This window comes from the organism of the source record quoted next, unplaced genomic scaffold (genome assembly GCF_019419815.1).
Source record: "Pyrus x bretschneideri cultivar Hongxiangsu unplaced genomic scaffold, Pyrus_bretschneideri_v1 Contig19, whole genome shotgun sequence".
Classification (NCBI taxonomy): Eukaryota; Viridiplantae; Streptophyta; class Magnoliopsida; order Rosales; family Rosaceae; genus Pyrus; species Pyrus x bretschneideri.
The window spans coordinates 3,014,191-3,034,404 of record NW_025999490.1 but is presented as its reverse complement, the minus strand read 5'-3'; the positions used below and the strand labels follow the sequence as shown (position 1 = coordinate 3,034,404).

The 20,214-nt window shown below is 38.9% G+C and overlaps 4 protein-coding genes across 6 annotated transcripts; all 4 read right to left on the bottom strand.

Annotated features, from left to right (window-relative positions):
• Nucleotides 1-1,284: 1,284 nt before the first annotated feature.
• LOC125476324 (60S ribosomal protein L18a-2) lies at nt 1,285-5,008 on the bottom strand. Of its 3 annotated transcripts, XM_048582202.1 has the most exons (6): nt 4,696-5,008; nt 4,553-4,628; nt 3,868-3,982; nt 2,194-2,309; nt 2,027-2,090; nt 1,285-1,856 (listed from the first exon to the last, which is right to left on the bottom strand). In XM_048582202.1, exons 1-6 carry the CDS (start codon nt 4,940-4,942, stop codon nt 1,515-1,517), a joined length of 960 nt encoding a protein of 319 aa, XP_048438159.1. In that variant the 5' UTR covers nt 4,943-5,008; the 3' UTR covers nt 1,285-1,514. The 3 variants fall into 3 exon arrangements, with proteins under 3 accessions (XP_048438159.1, XP_048438157.1, XP_048438158.1); XM_048582200.1 differs by lacking the exons at nt 3,868-3,982; nt 4,553-4,628; nt 4,696-5,008 and adding an exon at nt 2,409-2,561; XM_048582201.1 differs by lacking the exons at nt 1,285-1,856; nt 2,027-2,090; nt 2,194-2,309 and adding an exon at nt 2,888-3,203.
• A 2,601-nt stretch (nt 5,009-7,609) lies between these two features.
• LOC125476409 (cytochrome P450 710A11-like) lies at nt 7,610-10,015 on the bottom strand. The gene is given in 3 exon segments (XM_048582557.1): nt 7,610-8,196; nt 8,508-9,038; nt 9,041-10,015. Coding segments are annotated over 3 exon segments (1,542 nt in total). The 5' UTR covers nt 9,708-10,015; the 3' UTR covers nt 7,610-7,852.
• A 3,009-nt stretch (nt 10,016-13,024) lies between these two features.
• Nucleotides 13,025-15,356, bottom strand: LOC125476323 (40S ribosomal protein S14-3-like). Its single transcript, XM_048582199.1, has 6 exons — nt 15,215-15,356; nt 14,362-14,481; nt 14,224-14,269; nt 13,880-13,965; nt 13,573-13,702; nt 13,025-13,330 (listed from the first exon to the last, which is right to left on the bottom strand). Exons 1-6 carry the CDS (start codon nt 15,215-15,217, stop codon nt 13,263-13,265), a joined length of 453 nt encoding a protein of 150 aa, XP_048438156.1. The 5' UTR covers nt 15,218-15,356; the 3' UTR covers nt 13,025-13,262.
• A 952-nt stretch (nt 15,357-16,308) lies between these two features.
• LOC125476321 (phospho-N-acetylmuramoyl-pentapeptide-transferase homolog) lies at nt 16,309-20,093 on the bottom strand. The gene is made up of 8 exons (XM_048582197.1): nt 19,900-20,093; nt 19,677-19,742; nt 18,930-19,147; nt 18,023-18,473; nt 17,837-17,901; nt 17,283-17,473; nt 16,849-17,057; nt 16,309-16,719 (listed from the first exon to the last, which is right to left on the bottom strand). Exons 1-8 carry the CDS (start codon nt 20,059-20,061, stop codon nt 16,537-16,539), a joined length of 1,545 nt encoding a protein of 514 aa, XP_048438154.1. The 5' UTR covers nt 20,062-20,093; the 3' UTR covers nt 16,309-16,536.
• Between the last annotated feature and the right edge of the window lie 121 nt (nt 20,094-20,214).

Here is a 20,214-nt window from a genome sequence, read left to right as displayed (position 1 = left end):
TTGAATTTTTGCAGTTTCTATTTTCATTAAAATATTCCTTCCTCCATCAATAATAGAATTGTTACAGGAACAAAGCAGACTCCTTGATTGAGACGGTCGTTAAAAAGCAGCAACGAGGTGTACATATATTAAGGTACATGGTCAATTTCAACGGAAAATGATCCTCAGGGATTATAGGATTCCGTAATTGTGTTCGTTTATTGTATATCGTACGGTTAGTTTTTGTTAGGTACTATTTATATTTAAATTTTAAATTTTAAATAATTTCTGACCGTACAATGTACGATAAACGAACATGATTGCGAAATTCCTAAGATTCCTAAGAAAATGATCTGACGATGATCCTTTTCCAATCTCAACACCACTTGTGTGTGTTTCTTACCAAAAGTGATTCTAAGAGTAAATATGAACCTTCATTAATTAATATTGTTTATTTGTCTTTTATAGAAAAAATGTCAGTTTGATAAATATGTGTAAAGCTGCTTTTGCTTTCTACTATTTTGAACTTATAATTTAGAATCTTTTTTTATTTCGTTTACCAAACACAATTAAAGTCTAAATTTTTGTAAAAGTTGCTTTTAAAAACTTTAGCAACCCAAAACATTATTCCCAAAAAAGTGATTATATACCCTCCGTCACTTCCAAACGGGCTCAAAGTCATGGTTAAAATGTACGAGTGGCTAGTACTTAAGATATCACATAATTTTGATCGAAGTTGGAATATCTGGCATGATTTAGCAAAGGTTTTAATAAAGATTTTGATTGGGTTATGACTTTACCTTCCGTGCCAAAAGGTTTAATCCCTAAATAAAACTCTGATTCACTGATAAAATTACTTTAAGAACATTACTAAAGTCTAGTTTGGTATTATTGTGCTTTGAAAAAATGCTGATTCTACCGTGCTATGAGAATAAGCAACTGTGAAATAAAGCAGCAGAATGTTTGTTAAACTTTTTGGAAAAAGTACTTTTGGAAAAAAAAAAAATTATGATATTTGGTAAACTTTTATCTAAAACAAATGTGAAAAAAAAAACCAATTTTTCAAAATTAGGTTTTGCAGCTTCTTGTTTTTAGCTTTTTTCATCCAAAACTACGAAAAAAAAAGCTAAAGTTGAATGTTTACCAAACACAAAAACAACTCCCAAACTTTTTTTGATACCAGCTTTTTTCAGAATCACCTCAATATCAATCCAGGTCTAAACCATAACTTAAGAAACATTAAAACCACCGTGTTTTTCGACAGGCAGTAACATCGGGCGACAAACAACCGGCGAGACAGCAAAATAAATCAAACGTACAATCGAGGGTTCCATTCAACAACATGAATGAAAACAGAACAACAAAAATAATCGATATCAAATTTTGAACTGGGGGGTTTAGAACCCCGAAAGGTCCTCCAATTGTTTGTTACTCAAAACAAATAGCCCAAAAAACAGCAACCGAGAGCACCAGAACGATTCAGACACTTATCCGATGGCCAACCCCTGTTATAGCTTGTTGAACAATCGACCGAATTACATAAACAAGTTGGGCCTGGACGCCTTGTATGTAGTCTTCAACTTCCTGGATGGTGGTCTAACCTTCCTGAACACCAACGGGAACTTGATCTTGGAGTTGTGGAATTGCTTGGTGCTTTCCCTCTTGCAAAGCTTAGCGGGGATGGTGGCGGTCTTGATGATCTGGATACAAGGAAACCTGACCCTGTGGCGAGATGCCATCTCAATGTACATCTGCTCCACGGCACCATTTAGCGTGGTGTCGCGGTACTCCTTGTACATGTTGTGGTAACCCGTCCTGCTTTGATACCGCAACCAGATACCGTAGTTCTTGATGGTTGTCGGGTTCTTCTCAAAGATCTGCAACCGAATTCCACACAAATAGATAAATACCATCTCTCACAACAGCAAGAATAATCTCAAATCTAGCATTTGGAACATCAAGTCAATGATTACGAAACCCTAAAACCTCAACGGCTCTGCATTCCTAAATACCAGTCTCTACACATTCATAAACTGTGAAAACAAACCTCATTGATGGCAAGAACTTGGCCATTGCTCTTCTTCACCTTCTTCAGCTTCCTCAGAAAATACCTAATCCAAACAGAATCAACAATTTAATATTTCAGAAATGAAGCAAAATTCAACCATGGAGATATGGGATCAGATAATCCGAGCACAGGGGAAGGTTTTATACCAGAACTTGGACTTGGCGCGAACCTCATTGGTGGCCCACAGCTTCATTCTGTAAATCTTCGGCTGCTCATCGGTCTCGGTGGGGAGCTTCCTCCCGACGACCTGGTACTGGTGGAACTGTAACACGAAAACGACGACGTTAATTGCAGCTCAAAACCCTAAAACCTCCCTTTCTGAGAAGAGGGGGAGATCGGAGAAGAAGATGCGCAGGGTTACCTTGAAAACGCCCATGTCGGAGAATCAGAGAAGACGCGGCTAAGATCTCTGAGGCCTCTCTGTCTCTCTCTCTCTCTCAGGTGTGAGAAGAGCAGGCTAGGGTTTTTGTTTTGTTTATATACGAGGACGAAACCCTACTTCCATTGAAGGGAGAAATTATGAGCTTTTTTTAATTGCTAACAGTTGGGCTTTGTACAAGTAAGGCCCGTTTAAAAAACCCAAAATACACCCAAAAGTGTGATTAAAACGAATTTTGTGATGCCAACAAATGGGAATGATGAAAACAGAAGTTGAAGTGTAACAGTTAAATTGTCACGTGATGTTACTAACAGGCAATTCGACAGTGGCACTAAGTAATTTCTGGACAGATGGATTGCCAGTTGCATACCTAACGAGTAACGCGACGAGTCCATGTTTTCATGGACTTTCGTTTAGAATTCATGGCATTGGCAATCTGGATTTGTCGCAAGAAAATCGAATGAAACGGATCAGAGCAGATTATTACATATAAACATTGCTTCCCTGCTACTTTATATGTATGTACTTTGAGTAATGCAATGCTAGCAAATTCTGAGATACAATTACAAACACCCAATATTCTCTGTCAAGTACATGTACAAGCAAGATAAGCCAACGTAACGATAATTGGCAATAGCCATCCCCTACAGCTCCTTCGAATGAATGCTAGGTACTAACACGGGATCAGATCATCGTTCAGAGTCCTTAATTAAACCTCATCAGGTTTTCACTTCCCTTTGTTACGCCCAGAATAACAGCCATCACAGCAAGAATCGACTGCAAAATGTAAAAACATAATTCAAATGAAAGCACAGCCAAAAGACCGAACCCAAAAAAAATACAAGGTGCAACTTCTATTTCTATTTTCTAAATTAACTCGAGTATGGCAGGAGCGAACAGCATGTAAATAGCATTACCCCAATGACAAAGAACACCCGGTGTACACAAAGCATAACATGCATACCATGTTCACCACAATCGGACCACGTCTTAGCATTAGAATATGGTGGCCTGAAACAATCAATAAATCCGTGGAAAGGTATGTAGACTTAAAACAGGCAGTGTGGACATTACTGCGAATAGCTTGCAAAGATCCGAGTGAAATACAGACTAAGACACACGGCTAACCAGGGACGATGACCCTCCATCCATAACACAGATGAGGTTAACCAAGATCGCAGGTCTTGCGATAAGACTAACAAACAAGCAATTAAAGTAACAACCAGAGCCATCGCTTATCAAGTTCCCATTATGTGGATGGTTAGCAAATAAAACTGGATACATCTAGTGCCCAAGTGTTGTTGGTTGCAAATTTTACAAACATCCAAGCGATCACCGTTTCATGAATCCTAAAACTGTTATTATGTGGAAGTAAAACAATGAGGAGAATTACTTAGACATGTACATTTTATGATACGAAACATAAGGAAGAAACACTTACAGCTATCGCGCATGCTACATATCCAGGTTTTTCTCTGTAGTCCACCCGCACACAAAGTAAGATGAAAGTTCCAACATACCAGGGGACGCCTCCAAGAAAGAACCCTGTTATAAACCTTCAGAAAGAGTCAAAATGTAATCTGTCAGTATTCAGCAACAGCCAGCCAGAAGAAAGCGGAAGGAACAATTCTTGTAAGTCAAAAATTTAAAATTTCATAACAAAACATCAAAAAGGCTTTTTCTTGTCGTGATCCTATGATGAACTCCGGAACTAGTAGAACTCCCCAAATTAAAAGTTCATAACTTGTCCAACAAATTATCATCCGATTATGAACCGCTTCCTGTAAGAACATATCGCATCCAACCATGTAAACTACTTAAGACCAGAAGCTAGCACCAAATTCAGAATGGTATTCGTTCGATACCTGGTTAAACTATTTCATCCTTTTACGGTGATTAGTACAGCCACAGGTGATGTTCAACCCACAAAACAAACTTATTTTGTATTGGTTTCGATCCCGATAGCTTTCCATCCTAATTCTTGACTAAAAATCTTCCATAACCAATATGTTTTGTGGGAAATTTATGAATTCTTCTGAAGGTCTCAATGCCTTGAAACACAAAAACAAAGGAACCCAACAAATAAAAACTTGGAGTAAAGATTGAAAGCGAATGAATAAACTTACAATAACCAGCCTACGCCGATGCCGCAGCAAGGAAGGCGGCGTTCACTAACAGGTCTTCCCTCCACAACAGCGTAACCTTCAAACCACAAAACCCTAATTTAATAAAAATAACAACAAATTAATAAGAAAATAAAAACTCATACCAGTGACCGTTTGGTATCCATGTTGGTGATGGTGGTGGTGATGGGGAGGCGAGGGAGGACGGCCGGAGTAACCGGGAGGTGGGACCGGCTGAGGAAAACCGACGACCGGCTCAGCTGGAGGCTGTGGAGGCGGAGGGTAGTAGTTGGCGACACCTTGGAAAGTGCCGTAGTACTGCTGCTGGCTCTGGCTCTGGCTCTGGCCCTGCTGGTCGCTGGAGAGAGTTCTGGTCTTGGAGTTGTCGCTCATTGTTTCGATCCCCAATTGATAATTTGGGGAGGATGGAGGGTTTCAATCGCCAATGGGCGGTGGTTTCAATTTCTTGATTGGCTCAGCTGGCAGCTTTGGCAGCCTGGCGGGATCGTAATTTTGCTGGACTTCGGGCCCATTTTTATTTCATATTTCGGGCTTCTATCTTTTGGGCCTCTCAAAGCCCATGCGACCAGAGTCTTGGTGTGGCTTGGGGGCCCATGGTATATTTCAAGGAAGCATAAGGTCATGATGAGATACTCAACCATCTATGTGACATGGTCCTTATACTCCTACGGGTTAGACTCGGTAGTCGGAATTGTCCATTGTGTCCGAATTTGAGTCTTTGTTATCGTAAATTATAGTTTGACATATCTAAGTGGAATGAATTTAAAAACCGCATCATAAATAATTGTGAGTTTTACATTATCCACATCATTATTTAACAGATAAATTGGCAAATTTTTAAGGCTTTTCAGCTAAAATAGTCCCTGATGTTAGCATAATTCCTCACTTTGGTCTTTAAGATTTGAAATCGATAGAGTCGATCCCTGAGTTTGTTCACCATCAATCATTTTGGTCATTTCTTGAAAAATCTTTGTTAAAGAAGGACAAAAATAACCTTAATTTTATAAACAACGGGCCAAAATGATTTGACAAAAATTTGAGGGTATTTTTGTCGTTTCCTCATTATTTAACAGAGATTTTCATGCGGATAACCAAAATGATTGATGGTGGACCAACTCAATGACCAATTCTATCGATTTTAAATCTTAGAGACCAAAGTAAAAAATTATGCATATCTCAAAGACCCAAATAATCCATGTGGCGCTAAATTATTCATAATTTGTCCCCATTGCATGAAAATGATGGGTAATAAATGTCAATTGCCTAAAGATGAATATGAATGTTGCCATAATATATGTGGTAACATCATTCATTTCTTTCCCAATCACACCGTTTTCTTTGATCGAATTATATTTGTATAAGTATTAAACTGTGATTTGTATATGAATACAAATAATTAGTTACATGTAAGGAGTCAACCGTCTCTGTTTGACTACAAATAGACAGAAAGCATACGAAAAAGTTTTTTAGTTTTCTGGAAAGATCGAGTTGACAAATATAAAAACTTCTGACCAGAAAACCACACATAAACAATTTGAACCTTTGAATAATAATATAAAGATTGAAAGCAACATCGTGAGAGTGGACAACTTGAACACAAACATAATCTTCCTAGCAAAAAGAAAAATACAAACAATAAACTAATCCTAATTAACGTGCATGCGTCCTTGCAAATGATGTTGTGACAACAATATTTAGCTTTTGATAATTTAATCTAATTAAATCCATATATTAAGGACCACTCACACATCATCACCACACAAAATTTTTGTTTATTAAAATTTTCAGTTTTTTCAATCAATTGTAACAGCACTACCAACCATTAAAACTGCAGCTGGGTTGCAGTATTTATACAATTGCATTGCGATTGGTAAAAATAAAAAATAAAAACGAAATATTTATCAAATAACTCCTTACTTAGTTTGCGTAGTCTAAGCCGGCCGGCCGGTCAAGAAACCCGTTAAAGAGAGATGACTTTTTACTGGTGAACCAATAGGCAAACAATGGATCCAAACCAGTGGAATCACATTGTTATGTCGCAAATCATATACTGCTATGTATTGTCATGCCGCAGACCATAAAACACATGCACGCATGCATACAGGTCCTTGACAGCACCATGTAACTTTGCAGAAACCCTAACCCTAACCCTAAAAAGGAACAAGTTTGTCCAACACAAACACAGCAGCAAGCAAACGATTCGTTCCGCTTTCCTCCTCTTGTCGCACACTTTTAAAAGCAATCTGTCTACAAATTATCTACTGTACTGTAACAGTACTGATGAACTTTTTACCTATTCGAGTCATACTTTGTAGTAAATACATACGACAGGGACTGGCACCAGCATGCATGCAACTTCTTTGATTTGGGGAAAGGATCCTCGCGGGATCCTCTTTGTGGAGATCGGGGATAAAACAATCATGATCGTTCATCGTATATCATGTAGTCATAAATTATTTTAAATTTTAAATTTAAAATTGAATATAAATAATATATAACTAAAACAGATCTCACAATATACGATGAACGATCGTGATTGCTTTATCTCCCGAATCCCCACAAAGAGGATCATTTTCCTTTGATTTGATCGCATGCAGCTGACCATTTGTTGAGAAGTGGCTCTTCTATCACTTTATAATTAAACATTAAGTTTCGTGCTAATATTATAAAATATTATGTTAAAAATATGAGGGAACATAATTGATAAAGAGTCCCTCCTTATGAGTTATTCGATTTAGTCGCATGACTACTAATTTTATACTAATTTTATACGCTTGTTACTGGAATTGCTCGAGATAAGTTCTCTCTCTTTAAAGAAAAAAAATTAGTGTGCTAGAAATACAGCTCAATAGACCCAATTTTATAATAAAAATGGTTATATTTATTTTTCTTCAAGTATCTAATGACTTATATTATGATACTTTATGTACCTGTTTTCAACTCTGTTGAAATTCTCTCCACTCATTGCATGCATTGATGGCACTTTTATCGTCACGTACTACTTAGACTGTTGTTATGTCATGGTTTAAACGTTCAAGATAAACAAGGCCAACAAACAAAACAATTAAATAACATCCACCAAATCGACGTAACAATACACACTTTTTCCAAAGAATCGTGGCCCTCCATCTCAAACAGCTATACACAAATAAGAAACCCACAATTGAACGCACGAAACGACGACGGAAGAGCACGTTGTTTGACCGGACCCTAGAAACTTCTTGTAAACCTTAAAACGAACAAATTAAATCCGATGCAGCCGGGGCATTTTTGACCAATCGCTCATGGCGAAGAGGCGGAGGGGAACCGCGTGCATCTCGGGGACAGGAAAACCTTGCAGTCGTCTTTGGGGCAGATAGTCGGGACAAACTCGATGTCATCGCAGCCGTCCGTTCTGTGCCTCCTGAAATCAATCAACGTACAGAACATCGCGATGAAGAGTACAAGGTGGTTCAAAGCGTATCTCTGGCCCACGCACTGGTGGGCCCCGGCCCCGAACGCCAAGTAATTTCTTTTGTAAACCCGGTCCTCATGCCTCTCGTCCGAAAACCGGTCTGGGTCGAACAGCTCCGGCTCCGTGAACCCTTGAAAACATGACTCGAAAGCCGAGGGGAACACAATGGTGCCTTTAGGTATCGTTTGGTATGCAGACGGGACGGGACGGAACGGAATGGGACGGGACGGGACAGGACAGGACGGAACGGAACGGAGCGGGAGCAAAGATGCCCTCGGATGGAAACAAGGAGGAAGAAGAAGGAGACGGAGAGGTTATAATTTTGTGTTCCACGGATGTGGAACGAGTCGTTCCAGGGGGGTGAGGCGGAACGAAAATTCACCCAAAACTCGTCCCTTGGAACAGCTCGTTCCACCCGTTTTAGGCGCACCAAACGTGGGACGGAACGCCTTGTCCCACTCTGTTCCGTCCCGTCCTACGTACCAAACGGTACCTTAGGGATCGTATACGTCTCCGTTAACGGAAAGTCAACGGCAGCAATGTGCGGGACCATCGTCGCTGGAGCTCTGTACCTCACCACCTCGCGCGCCACCGCGTGGGTGTACTTCATTTTCGAGAGCATTTCAGCCGTTATCGGAGAGTCCCACTCCGGCGACCAAATCCCAGCTACTTCTTCGCGGACCTTCTCCAGGACCTCCGGGTGCGAGTCGAGCAGCGTCACCGCCCACAGCAGCGACGACGTCGAGGCGTCCTGAGCCGCGAAGAGGAAGTCGAATAGGTGCGCACCTATCTCGGCTTCGCTGGCGTGAGCCGGAGCCGGTTTGATCGACCCAGTTTCACCTACGGTTCGGTGCTCCTGAACCGTTTCGTGCATCCAAAAATCGATTAGACAAGTAGGCTCGACGTCGTCGTCTCCATTTTCCATTCTCTTCCTGCTCTCTTTGGCGCAATCCGACAGCGTTTCGACTAGTCGGCTCACGGCGAGTCGAGCGTTTCGAAAGGCGAAACCGGGAGGTCGATCGGCAGCTTCATCAGGCCGACGTTGAAGAAATTGTAATCAGACTTGAACCGCTCGCGGGCGGCGGGGTCCAGGTAGGGACCGACGAAGACGGTCTGGGAGGTCTCGAGGTTCATGTCACGGACCAGGAACCGCAGCGGGATCGGGTCCTGGCCGGACAGTGACGAAATTCGGAGCCAGTTCCGCATGTGTCGGAGGATAACGTTCTGCTGGAGCGCGGTGTAGGTGGAGAGGGCTTTTGGGGTGAAGTTAGGAGCTATACGACGTCGTAGGTCCTTGTGGGCTTGGCCGGTCATGTAGATGAGGTTGTGTTCCCCGAACAGTTTTTTGCCGAAGGGGTGGCCCACGAGGGCGAAGGCGTCGGGGCGGACGTTGGCGAAGATTTTATGGGAGAGGTTGGTGTCGCGGACGAAGAGGAGGAAGCGGCCGAAGATGTAGTTGGCGGAGAGGCCGACGGGGGACGACTTGGCGAGAGATGATTGGATGTCCCAGAAGCGGGTCGGGTTGCAAACTAATGGGATTGCGTTGCCGAGAAAGGGGAGGACGACGGTGGGTCCCGGGAGGGAGCCTTTTTTGGAGAGATAGGAGAGTTGTTCGAGGAGGAGGAGGAAGAGGAGGAAGGTGGCGGCGTAGGGGAGGAGCGAGAGGAGTGACGTCGCCGTCATCGCCGTCGGGAGGGAGTTTATAGTTTGTGTTTTGAGAGTGTGTGGGTGGGTATAAATAGTAAGGAAGGGCCGGGGAGTCTAGGAAGAAAAAGTTGGGGTAGGAAGAGACGGCATTTGTTGTTGCAAGTTCTGGGCTTTCTCCGACTGAAAATGTAGTTTGAAGCTGTGGGAGGAGAATATTATATATATACGGTGGCGGTGTGGGGCGGAGGTCCAGTTGGATAGCCGAGGAGGCTGACCTAGATAATTCAATTAATTAAAATCTTGTTGTAAATAAAATATTTTATTGATAATATATATAGTTCAAACCCTCGTGTTATTTTTTCAAAGCTATATTTTAATTTAATTGACTCAAGAGAAAGGAGATTCGAACTTAAGTATGTTGTCCGATAATCAACTTTACAATGATTATATTTCGACTACACTCTTATACTACAGGGTTCCGATTAAGCTTTCATGTTTTAATCGTATTAAAAAAATAAAAAAACTAGTCGTATATATAATGACAAATTTTGACAAAAAGAAAAATATAATTAGAAATTAAATGTACAACTATAATATAGTGGATGGTTGAATAATTTAGTGGAAATAAAAATTAAGAAAGTGAGCGTTGGCAATAATAGTAGAAGAAACAAATTTGATGTATGGATCAATGACAAGTCCATGCACATGCAGTTGCAGTACGACAATGACCAATCGCAGATCTAGAAAATATTACGGGGATCAATAAGAATAATATGAGCAACAAGCAAATTTTTTAGGATGAAATAAACATGCAAATCGGTATTTCATCGAGTCTTGGTATGTCTAAGGTTATTTGCTAAGTTATATTGCATGTATGTTGACATATGTCAATACCTTCCAAACGAGCATGTTGACTGATGTCAATAGTTTTTGAGCGAGCATGTCAACATATGCCGAGTGAACCTATTGAAAAAAAGACAAGGCTAGCAACTACCCTACCCAGTGCCCATAAAGGCAATTCATCGAGCAGTTGGAGTTTAACTTTTAAAGACATCTCAGATTTCAAATGATAGCACCTAGCTCTTTCATATAAAATTTCTAAGCTTGGGAGGGGAGCCAACTGACCCATCTTGCCCCAAGGTGGATCCGCGCACCTTTGACAGTAACAAGCCCACACACATGCAATTGCAATACATAATTTGATGTATGAACAATAATTCTTAACATACATTACAGAGTGTGTTCCATAAAAATGTATGTCAAAAGTTTTTTTCGGTAAACAAATGTATGTCAAAAGTTATGAAAAAAAAACGTCATAAATCCGCCCTACGTGTCTATATGTCCAATACATATGTCCAAGCTTACACTGGATGCATGGGGCATACTTATTAATTCACGAACAAGGATTATCTGCCCTCCCCATGCTTTCATGTTTTGTGTGATCACGGTTAAGCCACGTCAACATTTTATATTGTTTTTTTATAAAGATAATAAGACAAAAATAAATAGTAATATAAAATGTTGACGTGGCTTAACCGTGACCACACAAACAGGAGGGCACCGGAAGTGGAGGGCAGGCAATCCTTGTCGTCCTTAATTCATAGCGTGGAGCTTATTTATTAATTCACAGCATGGAGGGCGATGGCAAGGCCAACAGGATCCTCTTTGGATCCTTTTGATGAGGATCCTGGGGATCCGTAAATCATGTCCGTTCATCGTATATGGTACAATCAGTTTTTGTCAAGTACTGTTTATATTTATTTTTAAATAAAAATATTTAAAATGATTTCTGACCGCACAATGTATAATAAACAGACACGATTCATGGATCCTCTGGATCCTCACAAAGAGGATCCGGAATCATGGCAGAGGTTGCAATGTGAGCTTATTTATTGTAGAACAAATCGAACGAAGGAGGTTAAAAGCCAAATTCACGAGAGAATTTTTAGTGTGTTAACATGGAATGGTACACCACATGTCAAGTAGTGAGATACTTTTAAAAAATTAACAACTTAAAGAATAAATTTTTTTCACCACTTAAATAATAATATGTAGTATGTCACTCATGTTCCAAACACAGTACAAAATTTCTCAAAATCCACAACATGTGTGAAAAACAGAGATAAATAATGGAATTCGTTGCAATATTAAATTTCTTTGTTGTATTTTCGTGCAGTATTCAACAATAATCACACTAGTTCTTTAATGAGGTTTATCTAACCCTAACAAGTAAGGTTCTATAAATCAAAAGATACTTCATTTTATTTTTGTGCAATTTTCGTGCAAGTAAGGTTCTATAATTTCCGTGCAATTGCACTCAAATAAAACCAACAACTCACATAAAAATAAGAATTAAGTACCTAAAACCGCTTAACCATTTAGCGTCATTCTAAATTGGTCTCAACATTTATTAAACATTTCCTACAAGTACCCATCATATTAAAAATGTCACATCTGTTAAGTTTTAATTAATTTTTCAATTTAATGTACATGTGGCAATGGTGGGTCCCACTTTTTAGCTTGCATGGAGACAAATAATAATAAAATTAAGTTCCAAAAAAGACATGAAGATGAAAAATTAAAAATAAATAAACAAAATTCACATTGAAAAACAAAAACAGGGACATATCAAGTCCCCACCACCTCCAAGCTCAACCTACGACCACCGCCTTACCCCTAACCTTTATATTCAAAACTCACAAACTGGGTATATCATGGTTAACATTGATATTAGTTGCCTCAACAACTAAATTTCAACATGCATTATATATTATGGAACCCAGTGGTCAAATGGGTATTGAATTGAATCGAAAATGGACCCAAATTGAAAACATATCAGGTTTTTTAACAAAGAAAATGGTTAAAGAATTCATATAGGTTTTCAATGAGCTTATTCCTACTCATGTGATTTCCTTATTTGTTGATTTTCAGCTCGTAAAACTTACAGTTCTTCTTTGTAGTGTAGGCAATGAAAATGGACTAGAATTGACAGAGCCCAAATCGTTTGACCTAACAAACAAAGTCCGATCCAATTTTTTGGTTTATCAAAACCAAATCGAAACCGACTTAATTTTTCAATTTATCAAACAAAACCGATACCAATCCAAATTTTCACACAAGAGTTATATAGAAGTAGACCTTTACGTGCCCGGATTATTAATCGTACGCCATCATTTATATTCTTAATTACTTGATAAATGTAGCCCATAGAAAATTATAGAACCTTACTTGCACGAAAATAAAATAAAATATGCAATTTCCGTGCAAGGAGGGAGAAAATCATCTAAACACCATGATGGGGGTACCAATGCAGAGGGAGATTGGATCAACAACTGCAAGCAAGTAAAACGAAATAGACCAAAAGATACTTCGTTGCAGACCACAATAGCAGAGTAGATAACAAAACAAAACTTCAAGAGTCACAAAACTCTTTCCGAATTAATTGAAAATAAATCTTTTGAAGAAACTTAAGTCAAAAGCTACATAGTTTCGAAACTGAAAGTAACAGCGCCTAATTTCGGAGTAACATAATCCAACTGAGGCACGGCGACCACCATGACAAGCAATTCTGAACAGATAAGAGGTGCAAGCTTACAGCCTCCTTCCTCTCCTTCCACCCTTTCTACGGGTGCTATCAGTAGGTATTGGAGTCACATCCTCTGAAAAACAATATAAAACGAACTGTCAGCGTTCTGTACTCAGATAAAGATGGTTGCAGGAAGAAAATCAAAAACTGTATATAAGCAATGCTGCGTAACTTTTACAGAATAATCTTAGAAACTTGTACCACGACAGACAACTTGCAAATACAGATTGGCCGATTATGAGAACATGAACAGCAGAGACAAAACTTGCATTTTTGGACAATATGACAACATTCTTTAAGAAATTAAGGGCTTACCTATACGACCAATTCTCATTCCAGAACGAGCAAGAGCACGGAGGGCAGACTGAGCACCTGGACCAGGTGTTTTAGTTTTATTGCCGCCAGTAGCACGAAGCTTAATATGAAGTGCAGTAATGCCCAATTCCTGCATTCATCAAAGTTAAGCACATTAAATGGCAGCAGAAAAAAAAAATCATAAAACGAGGAGCCGTGACAATGGGAATGATCCAACAAAATGGCCCAGATGAACTTTGACAAGAAATACGATCACTTCAAGAATACAAAGAATAATACACAAAGTGTATTGAAAATAGATCAAGACCTTGCATCTCTGTGCAACATCTTGTGCTGCAAGCATAGCAGCATATGGGGAAGACTCATCCCTGTCAGCCTTAACCTTCATACCACCTGCATTTAAAGATATGAAAACTTTATGAAACACAACAGATCACTATTCATAACAAAACATCTCAATAAACAGGTGGCCAAATTCATCTCGCTACAATTACAATTATTCTAAAACATTATCTACAATACATTCTTTGAAATAAAACTAGTAAATATACCAAAGTGTTCACTAAACGAAACCACTATATGATCCCACGGTGTCTGAAATAGAAAAGTCTATCTAGCTGATCTTAATCCTAGAAGAGAGAATTTCCTTACCAGTGATACGCACAAGGGTTTCCCTTCCTGACAGATCAGTTACGTGCTGAAACATAAACAAGGAATCAACATTAGAACCAGAAACATCGACAGAATGAATTACGCATAACATGCCTAGTAACAGATAAATTTACTTACAATGAACGTGTCATTGAATGACGCATAAATGTGTGCAACACCAAAGGCATGTTCTCCATCCTTGAGAATGGGACCAAGGGTAACATTGTCTTCCTTTGGCTCCCTAACCTTCTTCTTCGACTGTAGAACACATCAAAACAAGAAAATGTCTAATATTCAATGCAGAGCAAATCATTAAATTTAGACCCACTTATCAAATTGAAGTTTCTGTCTTTAGCGCAAATTTCATCCGATTGAAAAACAAACATTTGAACCATCCACTACAAATAACAATATTTTCAAAACTGAAACATAAAACAATCAAAGTAGAATCGACAAGTTTTGATGTTGATAAATTACTTTCATTCCTATCAACAACAAAAAATGAACTTATCACGTCAGACCTTGATTAGTATATGCATACAACTAACAGATAAAATCCCAAATCAAACCAAGCTCACAAATTGATTACAACCTAATTAAAACACCTCATTATCTGCATTATAACCCACCAATTAAACATTTAAATTGGGTATGTTAACCTTGCATCTAACTTAATCACAAGGGTTTCGTTACGATGAAGACAGTAACAAATTAATCAAATTCAGAAAAAAAGAACCCAAAAAAACAGATAACAATAATCCATTTGCACCGAGTGTTAAGCATTCGAAAATCGAAACGCAAATAAAAAACCCAATCTGCACAAAACGAAGATCTAGGGTTCTTGATCTGAAGCATAGCTACAGAAAATGGAAGACTGGGGATTGATACACACCACCAAAGCTCACAGATTGAATTATGAACAGAGGCAGATGAAATCGGAGACGAAATACTTGAGAGAGAGAGAGAGAGATTGGAATTGAGATTTGCTTACCATGGCTGCGAAACGGGGAGAATTGGGGGCTAGGGTTTGGAGGAGTCTGCTGGTTGCTTTGGCCGACTGGAAAAACCCTAAGTAGTGAGAAGAATGAGGGCTTGTGTTGGCGCTTTCCTTTTATATCCGAGAACAAACTAGGGTTCTGTGTGAAGCGAGTAAAGACTTTGGAATTTGCGGAAATATCCCTTGATTTATTAAATATTGTGATTTACGCACCTTAATTTTTCGATTTTTACTTAGAAATAAAATAAGGATTCTCTCCGGATTCCTCTTTGTGAGGATCTTAGGGATTTTTAAATCGTATCCTTTCACTATACAATGTGTGACCATAAATCATTTTAAATACCGTTATTTAAAATTAAATATGAATAGTACCTAACGAAAACTGATCGCACGATGTACGATAAATGGACACGATTTGGATGCAGTCTCAAGAAAGTGTGCACTGCCTTCGAGAATTAGAACCATTGAGGTTCCTCAAATCGTGTCCGTTCATCGTACATCGTGTGACCAGAAATCATTTTAAATACTTTTATTTAAAATTAAATATGAATAGTACCTGATGAAAATTGGCCTCATAATGTACGATGAACAAACACGATTTGAGAATTCCTAGGATCCTTACAAAGAGGATCCGGAGAAGATCCTCCTCAAGCAAGGAATCAATAATATGTACATTTGGGACTGGGTTTGTTCCTCCTCAAGCAAGGAACATCCTTTTATTTGACACTAGAGACCTTGGGTGTTCTCGAGACTTATTTTTAATATAATTTATTTTCTTGCTAAAAATCACTAACTAAATAATATCGTTTGTTAAAAAAAAAGAAAAAAAACACAGTAGTAGATACATGCTAACCACTCGTTTGATCGTCCACCGACTAAATCAATAAGTGTTTTAAGTTCTTTTTGGCACAACCAGAAAATTGACATATAGTGTTGTAAAAAAAAAACCAAAATGCTCAATGCACTAGCAAATGCATAAACGATTTCAGCTTTCAGTAAAATTTGTACGATGATATATGACTTACAAAATAAACAATTCAGATCAAAATATTCAATGCACGTCCATATTTGTATTCCGTAACTTGCGATAAAGTTGAAAGTCCAAAACAGACTTAAGAGGGCTATACCGATAAGCACGGCCCAATTTTATACTTTGACTTTCGTTAGCAAAGTTTGGCATACAAGTTTGAAATGTACATATATAAACTCTATTTTCTCAGCAACCTCAACAATTACAGAATAAACATTAGAAACAAACATATAAACGATAATTTTAGTAAATCCTAGCTACAAAGAATGGTAACAACGTTCAAATGCTATGCAGAAACGAGGCCGAGATAGCCAGCACACAACGCCAGTGTGGACGATATAACGTAAGCACCAGCAACAATGACTGGTTCTTTTAATCCACATAGTTCAAGGTGGTGATGGAAGGGTGCCATTCGGAAGAGCCGGCGCCCAGCTCCGTGTAAACGCTTGGTTGTCTTGAAGTATAATACCTAAAAGTACATCAAATATGAGTTCACAGTAAAACTGAAACCATGTATGAAAGTGAAACACGTCCATTTGCTCGAATCACGAAACAAAATCAGAGACACGCTATATGTTGAATGTCATGGGTACCAAACCTGCAAAATAACTGATGAGGCTTCCATGACAAAGACTCCAGATGAAATAAATAAGGGAAAGAACATCCCCGTGCAACAAGCCATTGCAGCTAACCCTCCACCAAGTGCCAGGGATCCGGTATCACCCATGAATATAGATGCCTTGTATCGGTTGTGCAAAAGAAAACCGACACAAGCTCCTGCCATTGATGCTCCAAATATAGCAAGGTCTGTTTCATATGAAAATAAATAATTAGTACTAAAAAATTATGCTGAAGAGACATGTTTTTCTTTATCATTGACAACCCCAAGTTAAAAATCCAAACCCTTGGTGGGATTATGCTACTGGAGGTGCAACATGCCTTTAGATTCTTTATGTGAAGTGTGAACTCAAAAGCAGCATAATTATATCGCGTGCAACATAAAAAGGACATAACAATGACAACTACACTGACCAGAACATATTGGAAGCACTGCAATCGACATTCCTGCAAAAGCCAATGCAGCAGACCCTCCAGCCAGACCATCAAGACCATCAGTTAAGTTAACCCCATTTCCCATAGAAACGAAACAGAATGAAGCCAACATTAAATAACATTTTCCCAGGAACACAAGCCCTAGTGCAGGTAAAGGAACCAACAGTTTCCTGCATTCAGAAATTAAAGATCAACTTGAGTAGAAGCACCATGAGTAAAGCATTTATTACATAGAAGCAGGAGTGTAACTTAGCAATGACAATCCGAAATCAAAATGTCCCACTATCGGCAAGTTAAATTCGGTGTGTACGGTATCAATCTCAAATGAGCTACAAATATACGACCCATTGAAAATGGAAAGTTTTAACAGTACAACAAAAACAACCAAAAAAGAGAGAAAATTGCAAGAGACCCTTTTTGTGAAAGACTGATAAATAAGAACCAAACACAAGTTTGATATTTTCTTTTAAACTCAACATCGTAAGAACAGAAATGTGAGTTACCATCAGAAAAATAGTTAGAAGAAGATATACATGCCATAGGGTGATGATATATTTGCGGTATGCAACCAATACGAAAACCAGGTTCCAACAGCTACCTGCATAATAAGCATAACTTAAATATTGCTAAAAAGTTTAATAGAACTTAAAATCAACTCTTAGATTAACCAGAAATCCGCACATAAAGTTTGCAAAAGAATAACTCAATAGTCAATTCACCTCCAAAATAATTTTTGTCCATGCAGATAAACCAGTGTTATGTCTCTTGACGAGGCTTAAGATATCATCAAGCAGACCAATTGCAGCAAATGCAAGAGTTGCTGCAGCTGCTCCAGAAACTTCAACAGAAGAAAACCCGGCAATAAATTTCGCAACAATTACACCGATTGGTATAAAAAATAATCCACCCATCGTGGGAGTTCTTTTCTTTAAGGAGTGCCTTGCAGGCCCTTCTTTTCTGATAATTTGACGAATCTTCAAAACATAGAGTAGGGGAACACAAACATATCCTGCGCATGAAGCTAAAACGGCTGATACAAAAAAAGGGCAGGTCAAGTGAAATGGGGCCAAAGGTAGTCTAACAATCCTCCATGCACACGAATCCACATATAAAAGTAACATCACTAAGAACAGTATCAGTCCCATGTTGAGCAATACTCCATGTCTAACCCTGCAAATGTAGAGTGAAAAAGACAATCAGACAAAGAAAGACGCACATATATCACTAGTTTAAGCACGTGAATAGGTTCCCGTCAAATAACAAATAATGACTTCTCATTGTAGTGGAAATTTTGGACCAGTCTCTAAATGTCCAATGAATTCTAAACTTTTGAATAACTAGTAGAAAAAAGCCACATATTGTCACTCAACACACTCAAAAACCTTGTGTAAATTGCAAACACCATTTTATCAACAACTTTAAAATACCATGGTTTTCAATCTATATGTTTTTTTTTTGTAAAATTTTGTATATTGGTTGTCAAAATCTATCAAAACACATGGTGATCATAAAAAACTGAAGTTTGAGTTTTTCTTGAGCAACATCGATAGGTTGCAGTCAATATGCTAGAATTTGTACTTCTTCAAGTCTATGAACAGTGAGTAATTAATCAGATGGTAGACTTGCCTGTGTTTCCTACGCTGCCTTCCAAGCATTGCAAGCCGATGAGCAGTGACAGTCATAGCATCATCAGTTGATACAGTGATGGCAGGCAAATCAATATCAGCTACGGGAGTTACTATGAACTCTCCATCACTATCTTCACCGCTGGAATACATTATGTACCCTGTAGAGTCTTCATGGCCACCTCCCCAGTCATCAAGTGGTGCTATATCAGCTGCTTCCTGAAGGGAAAAAAAAAAGGCTTTTCATATGCATAAGCACTTGATAACATTTCACTTCTACAAAAAAAAAAAAAAAAAAAAAGCCCTTCAAACCCAATACTTAAGAAAAGCTCCCTGCCCACTTTGCAATGAGAGGAGGGCACCAAAAGAGATTTCGAACTAAGAATGAATTAGAACATGACACATATGTAGATGCGCGATTATTTCCCTCAAATTGAGTCTTTTAAGTGTTTAATATGGTTGTCCGGGTGTTTTTCCAAATTTCCTAAAACGGTAAAGCGAGGAGCTAATGTGTATGTGGAAATTCGGCATTTTTTGTATTCAAATAGTGAAAGTATGTTTCGATTCGAACAGATAATTTATTCAACGAGCATCCCAAAAGCACGAAACACTGATAGTTGATTCCAAAACAAATGTAAACTATAACTTCAAATTGTTATCAAAACCGAAATCTACTCAAAATACAAACCACGGATATGAACCTAACAGATAAACAACCGTCATTTTGAACAGAAGCTATGAGGCTTACCGAATCAAAAGACCCGAAATCAACAGAATTGTATCGGAATTGGCGCCCATTTCTCCGCCGAATCAACTGAAATTGATGATATATCACATCAGTATACATCAGAACAAGCATTTCACAGAAGAAAGAAACGAGTCTACGAGTGGCTTTCGAATTCACTCACAGATGACTTTCTCGGCAACCAAACAGAAATTACGAAACGAATCCACGATACCAGAAAACAAACCTGAAGATCGTATCGGACACCGGAGCTCCCGAACGAAAAGGTCGAAACGGATCGGCGGCGAATGGCGGTGCAGAGCGAGGGGGAGCAGTGGCGGGAGCGAGAGAGTTGAAGAGGAGAGAGGTGCCGGAGGCGAGTGAGAGAACAAGATGATGGTGACGTCATGTCTCAGCGGAAGAAGAAGGAGATGAAGACTCAGATCTCGGAGAGGTTGGTGAGTCCATTAAAAACCGGAGAGGACGAAGGGAATTGGACACTCGAGTTTTGAAGCTTTTTATACGGCAAAAAATTTAGAAGAAAAAAAAAAGAGCAAGGCCG